At 53.6% G+C, this 15,453-nt stretch overlaps 4 protein-coding genes across 4 annotated transcripts; all 4 read right to left on the bottom strand.

Moving 5' to 3' along the window:
• Nucleotides 1-1,073: 1,073 nt before the first annotated feature.
• ATEG_04509 (phosphatidylinositol N-acetylglucosaminyltransferase) lies at nt 1,074-3,460 on the bottom strand (the record flags this gene model as incomplete). Its single annotated transcript, XM_001213687.1, has 5 exons — nt 1,074-1,415; nt 1,473-1,555; nt 1,606-2,067; nt 2,118-3,252; nt 3,326-3,460. The coding sequence occupies 5 exons, from the start codon at nt 3,458-3,460 to the stop codon at nt 1,074-1,076; spliced, it is 2,157 nt and encodes a 718-aa protein (XP_001213687.1).
• A 1,330-nt stretch (nt 3,461-4,790) lies between these two features.
• On the bottom strand, nt 4,791-9,554 carry ATEG_04508 (mismatch repair ATPase MSH2; the record flags this gene model as incomplete). The annotated part of the gene is made up of 2 exons (XM_001213686.1): nt 4,791-7,583; nt 8,298-9,554. The coding sequence occupies 2 exons, from the start codon at nt 9,552-9,554 to the stop codon at nt 4,791-4,793; spliced, it is 4,050 nt and encodes a 1,349-aa protein (XP_001213686.1).
• An 852-nt stretch (nt 9,555-10,406) lies between these two features.
• Nucleotides 10,407-10,997, bottom strand: ATEG_04507 (uncharacterized protein; the record flags this gene model as incomplete). The annotated part of the gene is made up of 3 exons (XM_001213685.1): nt 10,407-10,610; nt 10,715-10,815; nt 10,886-10,997. The coding sequence occupies 3 exons, from the start codon at nt 10,995-10,997 to the stop codon at nt 10,407-10,409; spliced, it is 417 nt and encodes a 138-aa protein (XP_001213685.1).
• A 1,239-nt stretch (nt 10,998-12,236) lies between these two features.
• On the bottom strand, nt 12,237-14,191 carry ATEG_04506 (uncharacterized protein; the record flags this gene model as incomplete). Its single annotated transcript, XM_001213684.1, has 2 exons — nt 12,237-12,321; nt 12,429-14,191. 2 exons carry the CDS (start codon nt 14,189-14,191, stop codon nt 12,237-12,239), a joined length of 1,848 nt encoding a protein of 615 aa, XP_001213684.1.
• Between the last annotated feature and the right edge of the window lie 1,262 nt (nt 14,192-15,453).

Raw genomic sequence — 15,453 nt, 5'->3', positions numbered from 1 at the left:
CGATGTCAGTCTTGGAATTATTCCGACCATCAAAAGTAAAAAATCTCGGAGGTGGAGAAATGGCCGGGCCGGCAGAGAGTGACCGCCTACTATATCGGGACTGGCGGAGTATCTTCCTCTCGAATAGTCCAGAAGCATGCGGACTACACCATTCAACCATTACTTTCAACCCTCAATTCCTCCAAGATGGCCGCCTCCATAGCTCCAGAATGCAACGAAATCAAAGAGTGAGCTTTATTAAAATATAGTCATGGCCCTCGACTTACAGTGATTAGGAAATATGATACCTGTTTCCTGAAATGGTACAGCGAGAGTACGTCCGTCACTTCAGTTCCATACCATCCGCCACTGACCAGATCGCAGAGTATCTCCGTGGCAACACAAAGTCAAACGAGTGCGACGAGCTCTTTTCGAAGTACAAGTCCTGTCTAAATGTAAGTTGCAGTCTACACATATATACGTCCATACTAACTTCTACTAGAAAGCCCTGAAGGAACGAGGCATTGATACGATGATAGATGATGCCCGGAAAAGCAACAAGGAGAGCGACGCCGAGTATCTCCGCCGAAGTTAGACCTCTACCTTCTTCGCTTAAAGACCATACTCTCCGCTCCTATGGACATATATTTGCGACATCGACGCGATCGGACACGCCGCGATGAGCACGCCGAATACCTCTTCTGTGTAAGGCAGTGAACATCCGCCGTGGGTTAAACACGGGCTAGGAAATACTGGATAATCATCCATACTATCTTCCGAGGCTTGCGCTACTATGTCAGGCCACTCTGGCTATTGCCGCATTGACGTCGCGCACGAACCACCGTCTTGTTCATTGCACGGCTGTCCCAAGCGATAGCTGATGCATTTTGTACCACACTGAACTCTAGCGTTGTTTTGGACACTGTATTTCTATACTCGATGCATTTTCACTTGGGCATGTGTAATGTAAACTAACAACGTCATGCATGTACGATACTGAAGGTTTAGATTCTCTTCACATAACCTCGTTGGAATAATAATTATTATAACGTCTATGTATAGTGCGCGTAAATCATTCCCCGTCACCGAAGGAGTCATCGATGTCCTCGCCTTTTTCCTTCTTGGCCAAACACCCCAGGCACTTTGAGTATCCCGTTTGCACCTGTGCCCATGCTGCCCACCATTGACGAAGATCCGCCACTACCACTGCTGGTTTTCCGAGGATGCATCAACATGGACCACACCTCCGCCAAGCCTGCACGACGAGCCGGGAGCATGCTGTATTGCATACTGTAGAGATTGCGCCGGTGAATTGGAGGCACAAATCGGCCGGTAAAGAGACAGAATATCACCCGCGGTGCTAGGTAGTGCTTTCGAAGTCGATGGCCCAGCTGGAAATATTGATCGAACATGGACCGAAGGGTAAGAGGGATCGACTGTGTTCATTAGCAACTGTTTGAATGCTATGACAGAACCATTAGCAGGCAGCGCACCTCAAGATGGATGTATGGGACCGTAGTCGACTGGGCGCCGGGAGACTTGTCGTGCTCCTCGCGAAGCTCGAATCGAATACCGCCTGCGTCTGGTTAGTAAAGAGAATGAGATGTGTATTTATGGAAATCGCACCTGGTAGACGCCGCGAATCTTTGACGCGAAGCATGAGCGCAAACAGCGGGAAATGGTTCAAGAAGGCGAGACAGGTATCAAGTGCCGCCTTCAGCGAGATGATCATCATCCGCGCGGATGCAAATGCAAGGTAGAAGACGACAACCGTTGGCAAGAGGAAGAAAAGCACCGTAAACAGGATGGTGCCAATTAGGAGTTGGTCAAGATCATAATCGCATGAGTCGATACGGTGGCGCAGTACATTGCGCTTTTTGCCGCGGAACAGATGGAACAAAGAGATGATGATAGTCAGCTGCCAGTTGAAGATACGGGCGGAGGCGATATAGAAGGAGTAGATGTGCACGGTCAAGATGGACACCAGGTCGGAGAAAAGCGCAATCGGCATGCTCGCTCCGGCGAAGCTGGAGCACCCAATTACATAGATGATGTGAGGGAGGTATGGTTGCAAATTTGCAATGCACGCTTTGACCACGTTAGTTTGACAGAGACTATATTGCAAGCGAAGCCCTTACCTGCCCAGTTTTCAATCACCCACAAGAACAGATCACCGAGGAACGCGGCAAGTTCATTGTTGAGCTTCAGACCAGCAGGCCAGTCCATCAACCAGGAAATGGTGCGCTGCAGCCCTTCCACAGTCCATCCAGTAAGGATGTTGTTTATTTGAAAGGCGACCCAATTAGCATTGTCGATGATGTACGAGCCCAACGCAATCCCAATGATCACATCGTTGGCCACGAGCCACAAGCTATTGTAAAAGCGAATGTAGTCCGGATGACTGGTAGTCACACTCTCCCAGTTGTCCTTTCTTTGACGGAGCTTGACATACTGGATGGGCCAGTAACAAAATTGTTGAAGTCGAATGTCGACCTGTTGTGCGGTAGCAGATATGTCCTTCAAGGCGGCTGCATCAGGACGCGCACGCCACTCCAGAACCTGCAAGACGACTTCCGCAACCGAGCGATGGAACACAAGCCCGATCACGAAGATCCGGGTAATGACAGGCCAGATCCATTGCCAGAACACGTAGGAAACGCCAAGCACGAAAAGATCCCAGAGGGTTGTCGCAGATTCCACGACGCGCTCTCCAACACTCATGCTCCGTTTCACCCTGATCCCTATGAGATGGCTGTTCCGTTCCATGAGTTGACCCATCTCATAAGCGCAATTGACCTGGTTAATTATGAGAGGAAGTGCCTGTTCTTTATGCGACGGAACATGCTTTACAACCGTATGAAGCTTCAGCTTCTCCACCAGCTTCGTCGTGCGCACTTTGTCCCTTTCCTCTTCTGTGTCTATCGTATCAGATATCATATCCGATTTGTCAGAGGTGGAGGTCTTGTCTCCCAGGGCAAGAGAAATGGGGTCCAACGACATATACTCCATGCGCGTGGGATGAGGACGATGAAACATAATAACCTGAACAGACAGGTTCGTCTCTGGTGGACAGTAGATCCGAGGAACCCTGTATGATGGATGGGTAGTGACATGTAGATGCGACGGATTAAAGGACGTCGGCGGATCTTGAGGGTTGGTAGAACCGAGAACATGCATGGCGGACCTTCCACAAAGATTGAATATCCTTACAATCGGATGCGGGCTATTTCGGAACAGAATGCCCGCGCGTAGGGCATTATCCACGTTTCGAGGCTACCGCGATCATTTGCGTCAGACATGCGATGCCTCATCGTGTGCGAACAGAGCTCATGCAGCCAGCACTCACCTCGACATCCTCCAAGACGGTCAACACGAACAGATCGAGTTCTGAGTTACGCCATCCGACAATCACTCCTGGCGACGACGATCGAGGAAGGTCGTATGGCCAGAATACCCGTAGCAGTCCATCGCTCATGAGCATGTTGTCATCCTCCAGGCGCAACTAGAAGGAGCCCCGACGGCGCAACTGTTCCCGCGCAGATATACCCAAATTCGCGTATCGGGGATGCTAAACACTTATTAGCATGATGCGCAACTGCACACAACCGCTTTGTCGATGTTTTGAGGGTGCAATTGGTGGTGCGCATACCAATTCGCCTTCTTTCGTGGCCAGGTGATTGATCGGGAGGACAAGGAGGAAGAAGAAAACGGAAAGGAGTAGGAACCCCTTTGCTGTCCGGGTCTATAACCAAGTAGGTAGAGAAATTAGCGAATATGTTCGTTCGTATTTTCGTTGGGTGGTGTAACAAAGCCCAAGGTGTGTGGAGATGAAGCCAGGGCACGGGAATGGAGAGAGGTCCTGGCACGTACCACGACTCCGTGGTCCCACGCAAAGATAGCCAGTTCGTATAGTCGGGTAACTAGATCCCACCTGGCGGTGATGTAGCCCGCTACGAAGATGCCGAGTGTGAGAATGGAAAAGGGGTGCATGAATCAAGACTGCTCGGCGGGCCAGCTTAGTCTGCGCGCATGGCTGAGGGGTCGGAGGAGGTAGTTCGATAACGGGAAATGGATTGACCAAGCAGGAGAAGAAGAAAAACCGCAAGGGCGCTAAATTCCACAGATAATCTCTTTGATGGAAAGAAGGCAGAGCTCGTCGACGATATGATTTTGGGGATAAGCAACAATTGATCGTTTGGGGGATCCCGAGAGCAGCGTCTAGATCTCCGCGCCCTCACGTGATTTATAGATGCTGATCAACATCATGGTAGAGACAAACTATACACATTGAACTAGAATAATTCTTAATGGTTGGTTTTTATTATTACAAGCTAGATTAGTGACTAGTTAATAGGCAGTTAGAGCATGGAACACGGGCCCAGAGAACTGGAATCAGAATAAGTGGGTATAGTATGGGAGATATATTCCGTCCTTATAAGCAAAGAACTGTACTTCCCATGATTACACTTCTCAGCATTTGTACATCTGACTGGTCCCAGCTGAACTATATTACTTTATTGAACCTAGACGTAGTAATATGTCCAGGCAATTCTCATTGCGAAGCAATGTGAATCATACCTGCCACGGTTATTAGTGACTAGTAAAGGCCCACGAGCGTTGGGAATCAGAGGCCCAGATTATCATGAGGTTGGCAGGGGTTCATCACGCCTATTGTGAAACAATGAGACCGGCTTGATAAGTAGCTACACCTAACATTATTGACCTATAGAACATAAACATGCCTTCGAACGCCATCCGCCGGTGATATAGTATCCCTAAGAACCCCGAAAAGACACTAAACAGTCCACGGTCTAAAGAGCCTTAATGCCCTGAAAGACCTTGTTCCCTTGGAGCTTCTCATCCGCCTTGACAAGATCACGCATGATTTGCCGCTTCTCCTCGACCGTCAATTGCTTGCCGGAGATCTCATTCTTCCACTTCAGCAACATGGCTTTGAGAAGCGCACTGCCCTCCTCGACCTCTTCCTGAGAACAGCCATCGACCGCCATCGCAGACTGCTGCTCGGTTTGGTCCGCAGAGGTGAAATCTTCGAGTTCTTCGGCCTTTTGCCGAGCCATGTTGACCACCTTGTCTGGGAAGCGGACCAACTCGGCTACATGAATACCGAAAGACTGGTCGCAGATGCCGGGTTCCACGCGGTACAGCAGGGTGACATGGTTCTGTTTGGACTTGTTTTCCTCGTTATCGCCGCTTGTGCCGTCGCCGATAAAGGCGACGACATGCAGGTTCTTGACCGATTTGGGGTATCGATCAGCAAGCGCGGTCAGCTCGTGGAAATGGGTCGCGAAGAGACCGAAACAGCGGATCTCCGTGACGATGTGTTCTGAGATGGCCCACGCTAACCCGAAGCCATCGTATGTGCTCGTTCCGCGACCAAGTTCGTCAATGATGATTAGGGACTCGGAAGTGGCGGACTTTAGAATGTTGGATGTCTCGAGCATCTCAGCCATAAAGGTGGAGACACCCTTGAGCTGGGAATCGCTTGCACCCACACGGGCGAGGATGCAGTCAAAGATGGTGAGCTCTGCCTCAGAGCAGGGAACGAAACAGCCGGTCTGAGCCATCAGGGCGATGACGCCAATCTGTCGAATGTAGGTGGATTTACCACCCATGTTAGGGCCGGTGATGATGAGGAAGGACGACTCGTCCCGGATTAGAGACACATCGTTCGTGATGAAGGAGATATCATCCTGCATCTCCATACACGGGTGGCGCGCTTCCTTCAGAACTGTGTTGCCAGTGCCGCGAGGGTGTATCTTGGGACGGACGTAGGAGCTCGGGGCATGCACGGAGGCATGCGCGAAACTAACAATCACATCAAGGTGGGCGAGGACGCCAGCGAGCTGTTCCAAAACAGGACAGTAGGATGCCGCGACGTTGACGACCTCATGGACCAAGCCGGTCTGGGTTCGGTTATAGTTAGAAGACAGTTGGTCGTGCTCTCGACGCAGGGTTTGCATGGTCGAGGTAGTAAAGTAGACGCCGTTCTTCTGCGTAGAGCACTCCTGGTACTCTTTGGCGTTTCGAATGCAGCCCGCCTCGTTGCGAGTAAGTCGGAAGCACCAGCCGTGGACGCGGTGGTTCTCCAAAAACAGCTTCTTGTCCACCTCCTGCCCCAGGTCTCGCGAGACCCTGCGGTGTTCGACATTCATGTCATGTCGGAGCTTGTCGAGCTTCTTTCGAATGATCCGAAGGCTTTCATCGAATTCGGGCTTAATGATGAACTCGTGGTTCTCCAGCGCATCAAGGTCAACCGTAGTCTCCACCATCTCCTCCAACTTCGCCAGGCTGTCCGAATGGCTGCGCAATTTCGACGTGTACTCGGTCTCCAGGGGCGTTTGGTATTGCTCGTCCATGACGTTCTCCAGAGACGCAACGAAACCCGGCAGCCGGATTGCAACCTGGTACACCCGCACAACATCCTCCAGGTTCGCCTGTTTCCTCTGGAATCGTTTCGCCAGTCGATACAGGTCCGGGATCGAGCGCAGGTGTTCCTCCTGCATTGTCTGTCTCAACTCGGTATTCTCGACAAACGCCTCCACAAGCTGCTGCCGCTTCTCAATCTCGCCCAGATCCATGAGCGGCTGCTTCAACCACTGCGCCAGCAGCCGGCTCCCCACGGGTGTCTTGCAGTGGTTCAACAGGCCAAACAGACTCATCGACCTCGATCCGTCCCGCGGACCCGGCATGAGGTTGAGCGCACGGAGCGCAGACGCATCCAGCTTCATGAACTGCGACAGGTCATGCTGGTAAAGCTGGTACTGGCCGAAGTTCGTCGGGTCCGACATGACACCCAGGTACTTGATCAGCGCCGCGGCAGAGCCCATGGCCAGCTTCAGCTCCGTCTGCGGCAGCGTGGCCGCCGAGTGCTCCGCTCGCAGCAACCGCGTGAGGTCCTGCTCGATATCCTTGATACCGAAATCCGCCACCGGTCGCTCCGAGATGGCAATGCCGCATGTATCCGCGATCGCCCGGATCTTGCCCAGCTCGACATCCTTCCGGTTAGTATCCATCTGCACGAGACACTCCTTGACGCCCAGCTGGATCACCAACGACTCAAAGTTCGAGTACACATCGTTGTCCAGGAACTCGCTCACGCCGAGCTCCCGCACGCTCGCGTCCGCGAAGCACACCCCCACGCTCCGCGCCTCGGACGCTTTCGCCGAGATCTTGACGGCCAGGATGATCGGGGCCGACTCCATCGTCAGCCCGCCCACGCTGCCCAGTTCGTCCTCCACATCCTGCAGGTTCCCCGGGCTTGCCTGCTTCACCAGTTTCCAGTGGCCTCTGCCGGTGCCGACATTGCCCCAGATTTCAATGCGCTTGTTCAGTCGGAAGAGAGCTTCGCGGAGAAAGTTGCGGAAGACGGTCACGCTCAGGGTCACGGACGGGAGACCGCCCGTCTCGCTGCGGCCTAGATTGCGGAGGACGGAGGTGGTCTTGTACACTGTACGGGCGATGAATTCGGCTTCGGCACCATGGGCGGAGTACCAGTCGCCGCGGTCAAAGACACGAATGGTGTCGTCGCTGCTGTCCGACGCAAGTGAGCGGTAGAAGCGGATGAAACCGACTTCGTCGTCGACCTGCAACGGGAGACATTAACAAGTGACTGGGGAGCTATCATTGAGTTAATCACCTTGAGATCTGGCCTGGAAGACATGGTGCCTGTGCGTATCTAGTCAGATAAAGGGACTCGATACCGGCCTGTTGTCGTTGGGGTAGGTTGGCTGTCTCGAGCTCTCGGACAATTGAATTGAATGCTGAGACGCGCTCCGTGGTGTCACGGTCACGTGAATGCGCGTTGCGCGTGAAGTGGTGGGTCACAGCCAACCAGGGGCTGAGATGACAACGTACTCTGGTTTGAGCAGTGGATGTATCAAACGCTCGTACTCGGAGTAATTACTTAGGCAGGAAATGCAGATTGCAGTGCAGTTAATAATCATTAATATTCTTATGACAAAGTAAAACAGATCGGATAGACCATGACGCTAATCAACCCATGGCCATGATGCTAGACAATGCAATCATAACGCCTGCCATATACATGAGCATATACAACCAAGTATCCAACCACAACACCAGTGATGCAGACGACAATAAACAAAACATTAGGTGGACACCTCCGGAGTAGGAGGATGGCCTTCCCATCCAATCTTCAACGCGGCCACTTTGGCTCCAATTTCCTTTGTATTGACGTCGTTGCACGACTTCAACACCACCGACTTCATCTGATTCACGGTGACAAGCTCGACCCATTGACCCGCAATATCGGCCCGAGACAGTATCTCCAGACACACTTCAACCTCCTTCTCCGAGATCGGGGTTCGAAGAGAATCTTGCACATTCTGTACAATCATCTCCATCCGGAACGGCGTCCTTCGCGTCGCAACCAGCGCCTTGATGCCCGTGCCCACATATCCCGCCGGCTTCAGCAGAGAAAGCACACCGGCAACTTCCTCCACGTGCTGGACCGCCGCCCGATGGAGTAACATCTCCTTGGTCGGCGGAGGCGGCAGCTTGGACTGTCGTAGCGCCTTGTCTCTAATACGATCCAGCAGACCGGTACGACGCGCGGTCGTCGCTTCGGGGGTTTTCTCCGGCGTGGCGGCTTGAGGACCTGCACGGAGCCTCTCAGTTTTCATCTTGATCACGCCGCCCTTCAGATCCTGGAGTCGCTGCTGGCCCTTGCGGAAGGCCGTGAATGGCGTCAACGACTCATGGACGGGGGCGACGCCCAGCGTGTTGACAAAATCTACCTGGTCCTCGTCGCCCCCTGCTGCATCCAGGGCCTTTTCCCACAGGAGGTCAATCGTTTCCTCGAACTTCTCCTGCGACTCGGTCTCGTTGACCCGGTCCTTCCGTCCTTCCCGGACGAGCTTCTCCAGACAGACCCGTCCGAGGCCGTAATTCGCAAGCCGGTAAGCCGGCCCAACATCTGCATGGCATTGATCCCGGATCCACAGAAGGCGCTGGATATCCTTAACAACGACCTTGCGCTTCTTCCACAACCGCTCCACGCTATACAGAAACTCCCGCATGTCCGCCGGTGTCGATGAACCCTGATGAGCCGCATGGATTGTGAGAGCCTTCAGGAAGGCCGAATGCAGACCCAGGACGTCATTGACGGCCGACGGACGAGCAAGGAGAACAGGCGCAGTCCGGCGGGGGACGCTTCTGGCCGCCCGTTTCGAGGGACTAGACGCAGCGACGGGCCTGTCACCCGCGGCCAACGTGCGCGACCGCGCCAATGAAACATAATGGCCACTCCGAGGCGTCGACAGCGACAAGTCGCTGATGCGGAGCGATTTTGACGGGGTGAGGCAACCGGGGGCGTCGGCCGCGGCGGTGTCCCCCTTTCCTCGGGTCGAGCAGTCGACGTTCTCGAGCTCGTTGAGTTTCCGCTTCTTGGAAGGCGAAGGGGCGAGACCGGTGCCGGGCTTCTTGCGGTCGGCGGCGGCGCCGAGTGCAGGCGCGCCGGGTTTGGTCGCTCTTGCAAAACTCTGGATGCCGGGTTGCCCTCGGGCAAGGGGGGTTCGGGGGGAGGTGCGCGGCATCGCGAGTTCCTCTTTCCTTTCGCTAGGGGATGACGATGGTAAGAGATGTTATGGAAGGAGCATATAGGCGATTAGGAAGGTAATGGATGGGGGATAAGAGGGCAATTGCAGTGGCTCGGGGGTATCATGCGAGGCGTGGAATGGGATCGATGGGTGTATGGGGCGGCTGCTTAGTTTTTCTTTTCTGGGCGACGCGCGACACGCCCGGCGCGTGCTGACACGCGCGTGGGCCCGATCCGGTTATAGTGGTGGGGCTCCGCTGTCCTCCTAGTAACACGCATAATTGACAGGAGAATCGGAAGAACTAATTCACTGGCGGTTGGCAGGTCATCCACAGTGGGACTAGTTTGCCTCAGGGTACCTTATTTGGTGCTACAGGTACATGGTGATATGGTACTGGTGGGGAATTGTAGTGAGATCGCCCGCTCTACCTGATATACTAGCTAGGAGAACAAAGACGTTCCACATAAGCAGGTATACTACTGCAAGTACCTTATACGCATCGGCAATAACAGTTGCAGGCATTGAATGAGCCAAATATCACTTAGGAGACCATCGATAGATACCTCATATGGCATCTCATCCCTCCGGTGATCAGCATGGCAGAACGGAATGCAGCATACCGCAGCAACGGCTACCAGATGACAGGAACTCAAAGTTGGACAGCTGCTTTATCTAATGCGGATGAAATAAGACTATTGCAGACCACCCACTAGTGTAGTGCTTGAATATTCCCCTGGCAGCTGAACCATCTGTACATTAGATCACCATTAACATGAATACATAAAGACGTGCACAACATAGACAAGAGCCAGCGATCAATGTCGCATAAGCGTAGACTCAATTCCCCAATTACTTGCCACCACCGAACCAACCCGACAGCGACCCCTTAGCCTCGGCCGCCTTCTCCTCGACCTTCCGATCCATCTTGTCGACATTGGTCTTGATCTTGGAGGACGCGTCCTGCCGCACCTCATCCAGCTTGTGGATGCTCTCCTGTGCCAGGCCGCGGGCCTGCTGGTTCGCCTCGTTGGCCTTGGTGCTCGCATTGGTGACCTGTAGCAACCGCATGAGCTTCCATTTCATCCGACCAGGCAAACATCACGAATAGGCCGCCAGATGGCCGACACCTGACGGGAAATAGAAAGGACAATACATACCGCCTCGTCGATATGGGCTCCAGCCTCCGAGCCGACCTTCTCACCTGCCCGTTCGGCAGATGTAGTGCTGGGCGTCTTGCTGCGGGCCACGTTGACGTCATCTACATCCGTCAGTCAGTCGTATATCCGCGCAAACACCGCAAGAACCAATGGTAGCAGAACAACACTCACGTTTCATCTCCTGCTTCGCGCCTTGGGGGCTGCCGCCCGCACGGTAGAGGTAGTAACCGCCAGCGCCGGCGGCGGCGAGAGCAGCGTACAGACCGGTTCTGTTCTTGGACATGGTGGTAGTGATTTCGCGCTTGGCGGTAAATATGGTAGTTCTGTGGGGAATGAAGATGTGAGGAATTTCAGATTCTCTGCTGGACAGCTTGAAGACTTAAATAGGTGGATGGATGTTCGAGGCGTTCGATTTTATAGCAAGGCATGGATGTCACAGGGTATGACGTCGTCGTCGAGCTAATCGGGCCGGCCCACCAAGTCTGGATTCTCGCCCATATTACCTTACTCTAAGGAAGTCGCATTGTCAGAGTATGTGCACGGATGTAAGTCGCTCTTAGGAACTTGGTAGGACTGCTATTACTAGGCTTCGTACTTCCCTCTGTCGACTGACACTGCGCAGTGCTCTCCTCGGCGGTGGTGAGCGGACATGATGGGGGCGAGGTAGAGACCGCGGCAATAACGTCACTGCATAGTCATCCACTGCTTGACGTCGTCCAGTGTAAATGTGGGGTAGGTATCATGCCAGGTGCGTTGTCCGAGTTCTTGGTCGCTCAGAGGTACCTATGTTCTACTGTTCAATACTCGACATAATGACCAACAGTTGAAGAATAGTACTAGTTGCATTGACTGATGACAGCAGCTAATATATAAATACCTGATATAAACAATCATCCAAAACAAGTGAAGCCACACCACGACTAGAGTAGAAAACTCCATTCCCAAATCTCAAAGTCATAAGCTCGAGATTGAGGCCGGGGGTATCTTCATGCACTATGGACAAATCCCAGACGACGCCCACGCATGCAAGAAAAACGCAAGAACCTGATTGAAACACCCGAAAAGAGAGAGCGGAACAGGAAATACAAGACCAAATGTCCAAAACCTGGTGCCGAGACACCGAAATCAACCCCCAACATGAAAGTTTGCTTATGCATCAATCATCAATCATCACTTCATAAAAGATTCCCGCAGCCAACTGTGGTGTAGCTTGGAGTAACGAGGGATCAAGATCTAAAACTCCGCAGTATGTACCCGGAAAAGACAAACGGAGAGAAACGAGAAAGAGAAGGTCTGTTGACCGTGACTATACAACACTGCTTCAATCAGAACAAGGAGAAGAGCGAAGGTCGGTCGTAAAGTTCATTCGGGTTTCACAAAACCACCGTTCATAAACAGCGGATAGATGCATCTCACAAAAACATATCTCAGTCGTATGGGTAGCGTCTCAAGCGGGTGACGACTTATGCGAACAGTTTCGTGGCACTTTTATTTTCACTTGTAGCAACGGCGACGAGGGCTTCTAGGCGTCCCATGCCAGACTCCCGGCGGCCAAACATGTCAGCTCGGTGATCATGTTTTGGCTGGTACCCGTCGGACTGAGGTGCCTATACATCCATTAGTGACTTGGCGTCATCGGAGAATTTCCGGATAACGGGTGCGTACCGCGTGAGACGTATCGGACGAGAAGGGGGTGTGGTGTGGCTCGATGTACCCGTTGTTATGGACAATGGCGGGATGGTATTCGACGGACGCCGTCGACGGCGTGTGGACGCCCTCGCTGCTGCTCGAATCTTCGGGGGTGGTCCGGGTAGCGGAGCTCGAGGTAGCATTGGTATGCGTTGGTGTGTGACCACTAGGGCCTCGGTAATCCTGAGGAGGCTGGTATGATGCAGATGAGCCAGAGCCAATATTGTGGATCTCTGCAATGGTTTGCTGACCCCAATAAGATGCATCTTTCGGTGCGGGCTTATCTCTGATATGTAGTCCCGTAAGATTGGTGTGCAATGACATGTCCCAGGACACATGGCCTCGCCGGTGGCCGGGTCCAGACACTGGCGGCGGCGGCCGGACCGAGGGCTGCGAATAGTTGAACCCGCCCCCAAACGCGTAGCTAGGCGGCTTGTTCGGCTGGTCAACCTGCATAGGACTGGGGCGACGAACAGGAGGTGTGAGGGGACGCATGGAAACCACTTTATCAAAGCTTTCGATTCCGGGAAGCCGTGGGGGCTGTTCGCCTGACGCGGGTGTGTTTAGGGATGGAGAGAACGAGTCAGGGGTCTGGTAGCTATGGAGGCCGCTGGTCGCAGGACGAGGCGCGGCCGAATACGTTGAGGGATGCCACGTTCGTCTACGCAGGTCGGCATCTGCAGCGCCATGGGTAGTCTCATCGCCCCGTGACAAGGAATAATGCGAACTGACAGGACTTGCGAAAACGCCCGCAGGGGGAGGGTATGCGGGGTTGGAGTAACCGGGGGGGTAGGCAGGTTGCGACGAGAACGGATTGCCGCCAGTTGGCACCGACAGACGACGCGCCGCCGTCTTCCCATCCCAAAAGCCAGATGCATGGGATGCGGACGACATCGGCGACGCAAGATGTGGGCTTCCATTACCACCAGCAGAGAAGATGTGGTGGGATGGGGTGTAAGGCGAGCCGCCGGCCGTCGGTCCAGGCATGCCCCGGACTTGGCCCGGAGGCGTGCAGGGACCGTCCACCATGGTATCCATGGCGAGCCGGGGCCGACCATCACTGGCCATGATCAACGGTGGAGGTCGGCGACGAAGTTCTTGGGGTTGGCTGAAGGTGGAAGTAGTGGACGCGATACTCGAAGTAGACAAATTCCGACTATGTCCGCGGCTATGGGCGCCCTGGCTTCCTCCAGTCCCGGCTCGCGCGCGGCCTTGAGGCCGCACGCGATCGGTACGGATCTGGCGCTGAAATCGGGTCCCGGTGGCGGCGAGCGAATCCCCCGGAATTTCTTCGTTGACATGTACGGTTTGCGCATGTTGTCGCAAGTTATCGAGCCGAGAGAATCTGCGCGAACAGTGACACTGGAAGGGACGCTCGCCGGTATGTTTCCGAATATGTCTCGCCAAATGTTCACTCCGAGTAAAACTCAGGTTACAAGGCGGGTAATCTGTGCAGTAAAACCGCTGGCCCTTTTTCTTCTTCGACGGGGGCGCGTTACTTCCTTTATGTTCTGCCTCATGGTCCGAACCGTCGCGGTCTCCTTCCGAGTCGCCGTGTGTGTTTTCTTCAGTGGAGATGCCTCCCTGGGCGTCGCGGTGATGGGGCAAATCGCGGCTATTATGTACACTCCGCGGGGTATTCTCGTCCATGGCGGCGTCGATCGAATTTGCGTCTTGCGCATCGGTGGGTTTTTGCGTATAGGGACGCGGCGTGGTGGGTGTAGTCGCCTCCTCCATGACGCGGTCTTGCGGTGATGACATGTTATTGACAGGTAAAAATGAGGCCATATTGACAGGGATGCGAGGCGTCTATGTACTAATCAAGCCCCGGTCCGATGAGTGATCGCTCGCGCACGCGGGGAGATACGAGACGAGTCGGGTCAAGGGACGGGGTGGACGAGTTTAAACAAAGGGGGACGCTGACTCCTGGAAACGTTTGCGCAAATCTTGTCAGCATGGGGGGGATCGACTGGGGAGGGGACAGACACCCGCAAAGAATGTGGGAGGGGAAGGAGGGGGGTTTTGTTATTTTTTAATCCGACGGCGACTTACCAAGAAACAAGAGAGGAAAACGCCTCCGTCTGAGCCAGGGGGTAGAGAGGGCGAGGAATGTAACAGGATGTTGTTGATGAGAGAGATTAGCCGAATGCCCGACGGAGATGGCGAAGCAAGGGTAACCAGGCGGTACACGATCGGAGGCAAAGCACGGGCATCAGTATCGAGAACACATCACTCGGCTGTGCGGGACGGTCGGACGGGGCGTGGTGGGTTGACAACCGGTGTAGAAGCCGTCGAGGGAGCGTCGTCGTGGATGGCGTTGAGTTGGGATTAACAGACTCGAGCGAGTTCCTGCGTCCTGTCGAGTCCTCCTCTGTGGGGATGTATCACCGTGTAGAAAGAGCCAGGCCCAGCCAAGCCGCAAACCGAGACAGGAACCAGAAGAAGAAAATAATTCAGTATTGATAGATCGAAACCCTCGAGACCGGTGGTTTTTGGGTCAGATGAGCCACAAGGAGGGAAGAAACCGAAATCGAAGAGGTCGAGTGGAATCCAAATGAAGATAAATACCGATCCGAAATAGAAATAACGATAGGTCGATAAGGTACCAAAAATAAATATAAATGAACCAGACTACGCAGAATCACGTAAGGCGAAAGGGATGAAAGGCCGTATGACGTGTGGAAGGCCGATATACAGGAAGGAGGAACCAGTCGGAGAGTCGTCGGTGTTCAGGTCAGAATCGAGGAGGAGGGGGGAGAAAGAAAGGAAATCGGAAAAAGAAGAGAAAAAGAAAAGGGAAAAGAAGAAATGCGCCAGGGCGAGGTGCGACAGTAGAAGTAAGAGACTCCGCGATGAGAACGAAGGGGGGGGTGGTGGAAAAGTATTATTATTTTGGATGACGGCAGCGCACACCCTCCGAGGCGGATGGAATCGAATGGTGACGACGATACCCTTCTGGGAGGCAAAGGGGAATGTATGGTACGGTAAGAAGAAAAGGGAAAAATGGGGAAAGGAAAAAAGGAAAAAGAAAAAGAAAAAGGAAGAAAAAC

The sequence above is a fragment of the Aspergillus terreus genome, genomic scaffold (genome assembly GCF_000149615.1).
Source record: "Aspergillus terreus NIH2624 scaffold_6 genomic scaffold, whole genome shotgun sequence".
NCBI lineage: Eukaryota > Fungi > Ascomycota > Eurotiomycetes > Eurotiales > Aspergillaceae > Aspergillus > Aspergillus terreus.
Note: the sequence above shows the minus strand (reverse complement) of the source record. Positions and strands in the feature narration are given on the sequence as shown.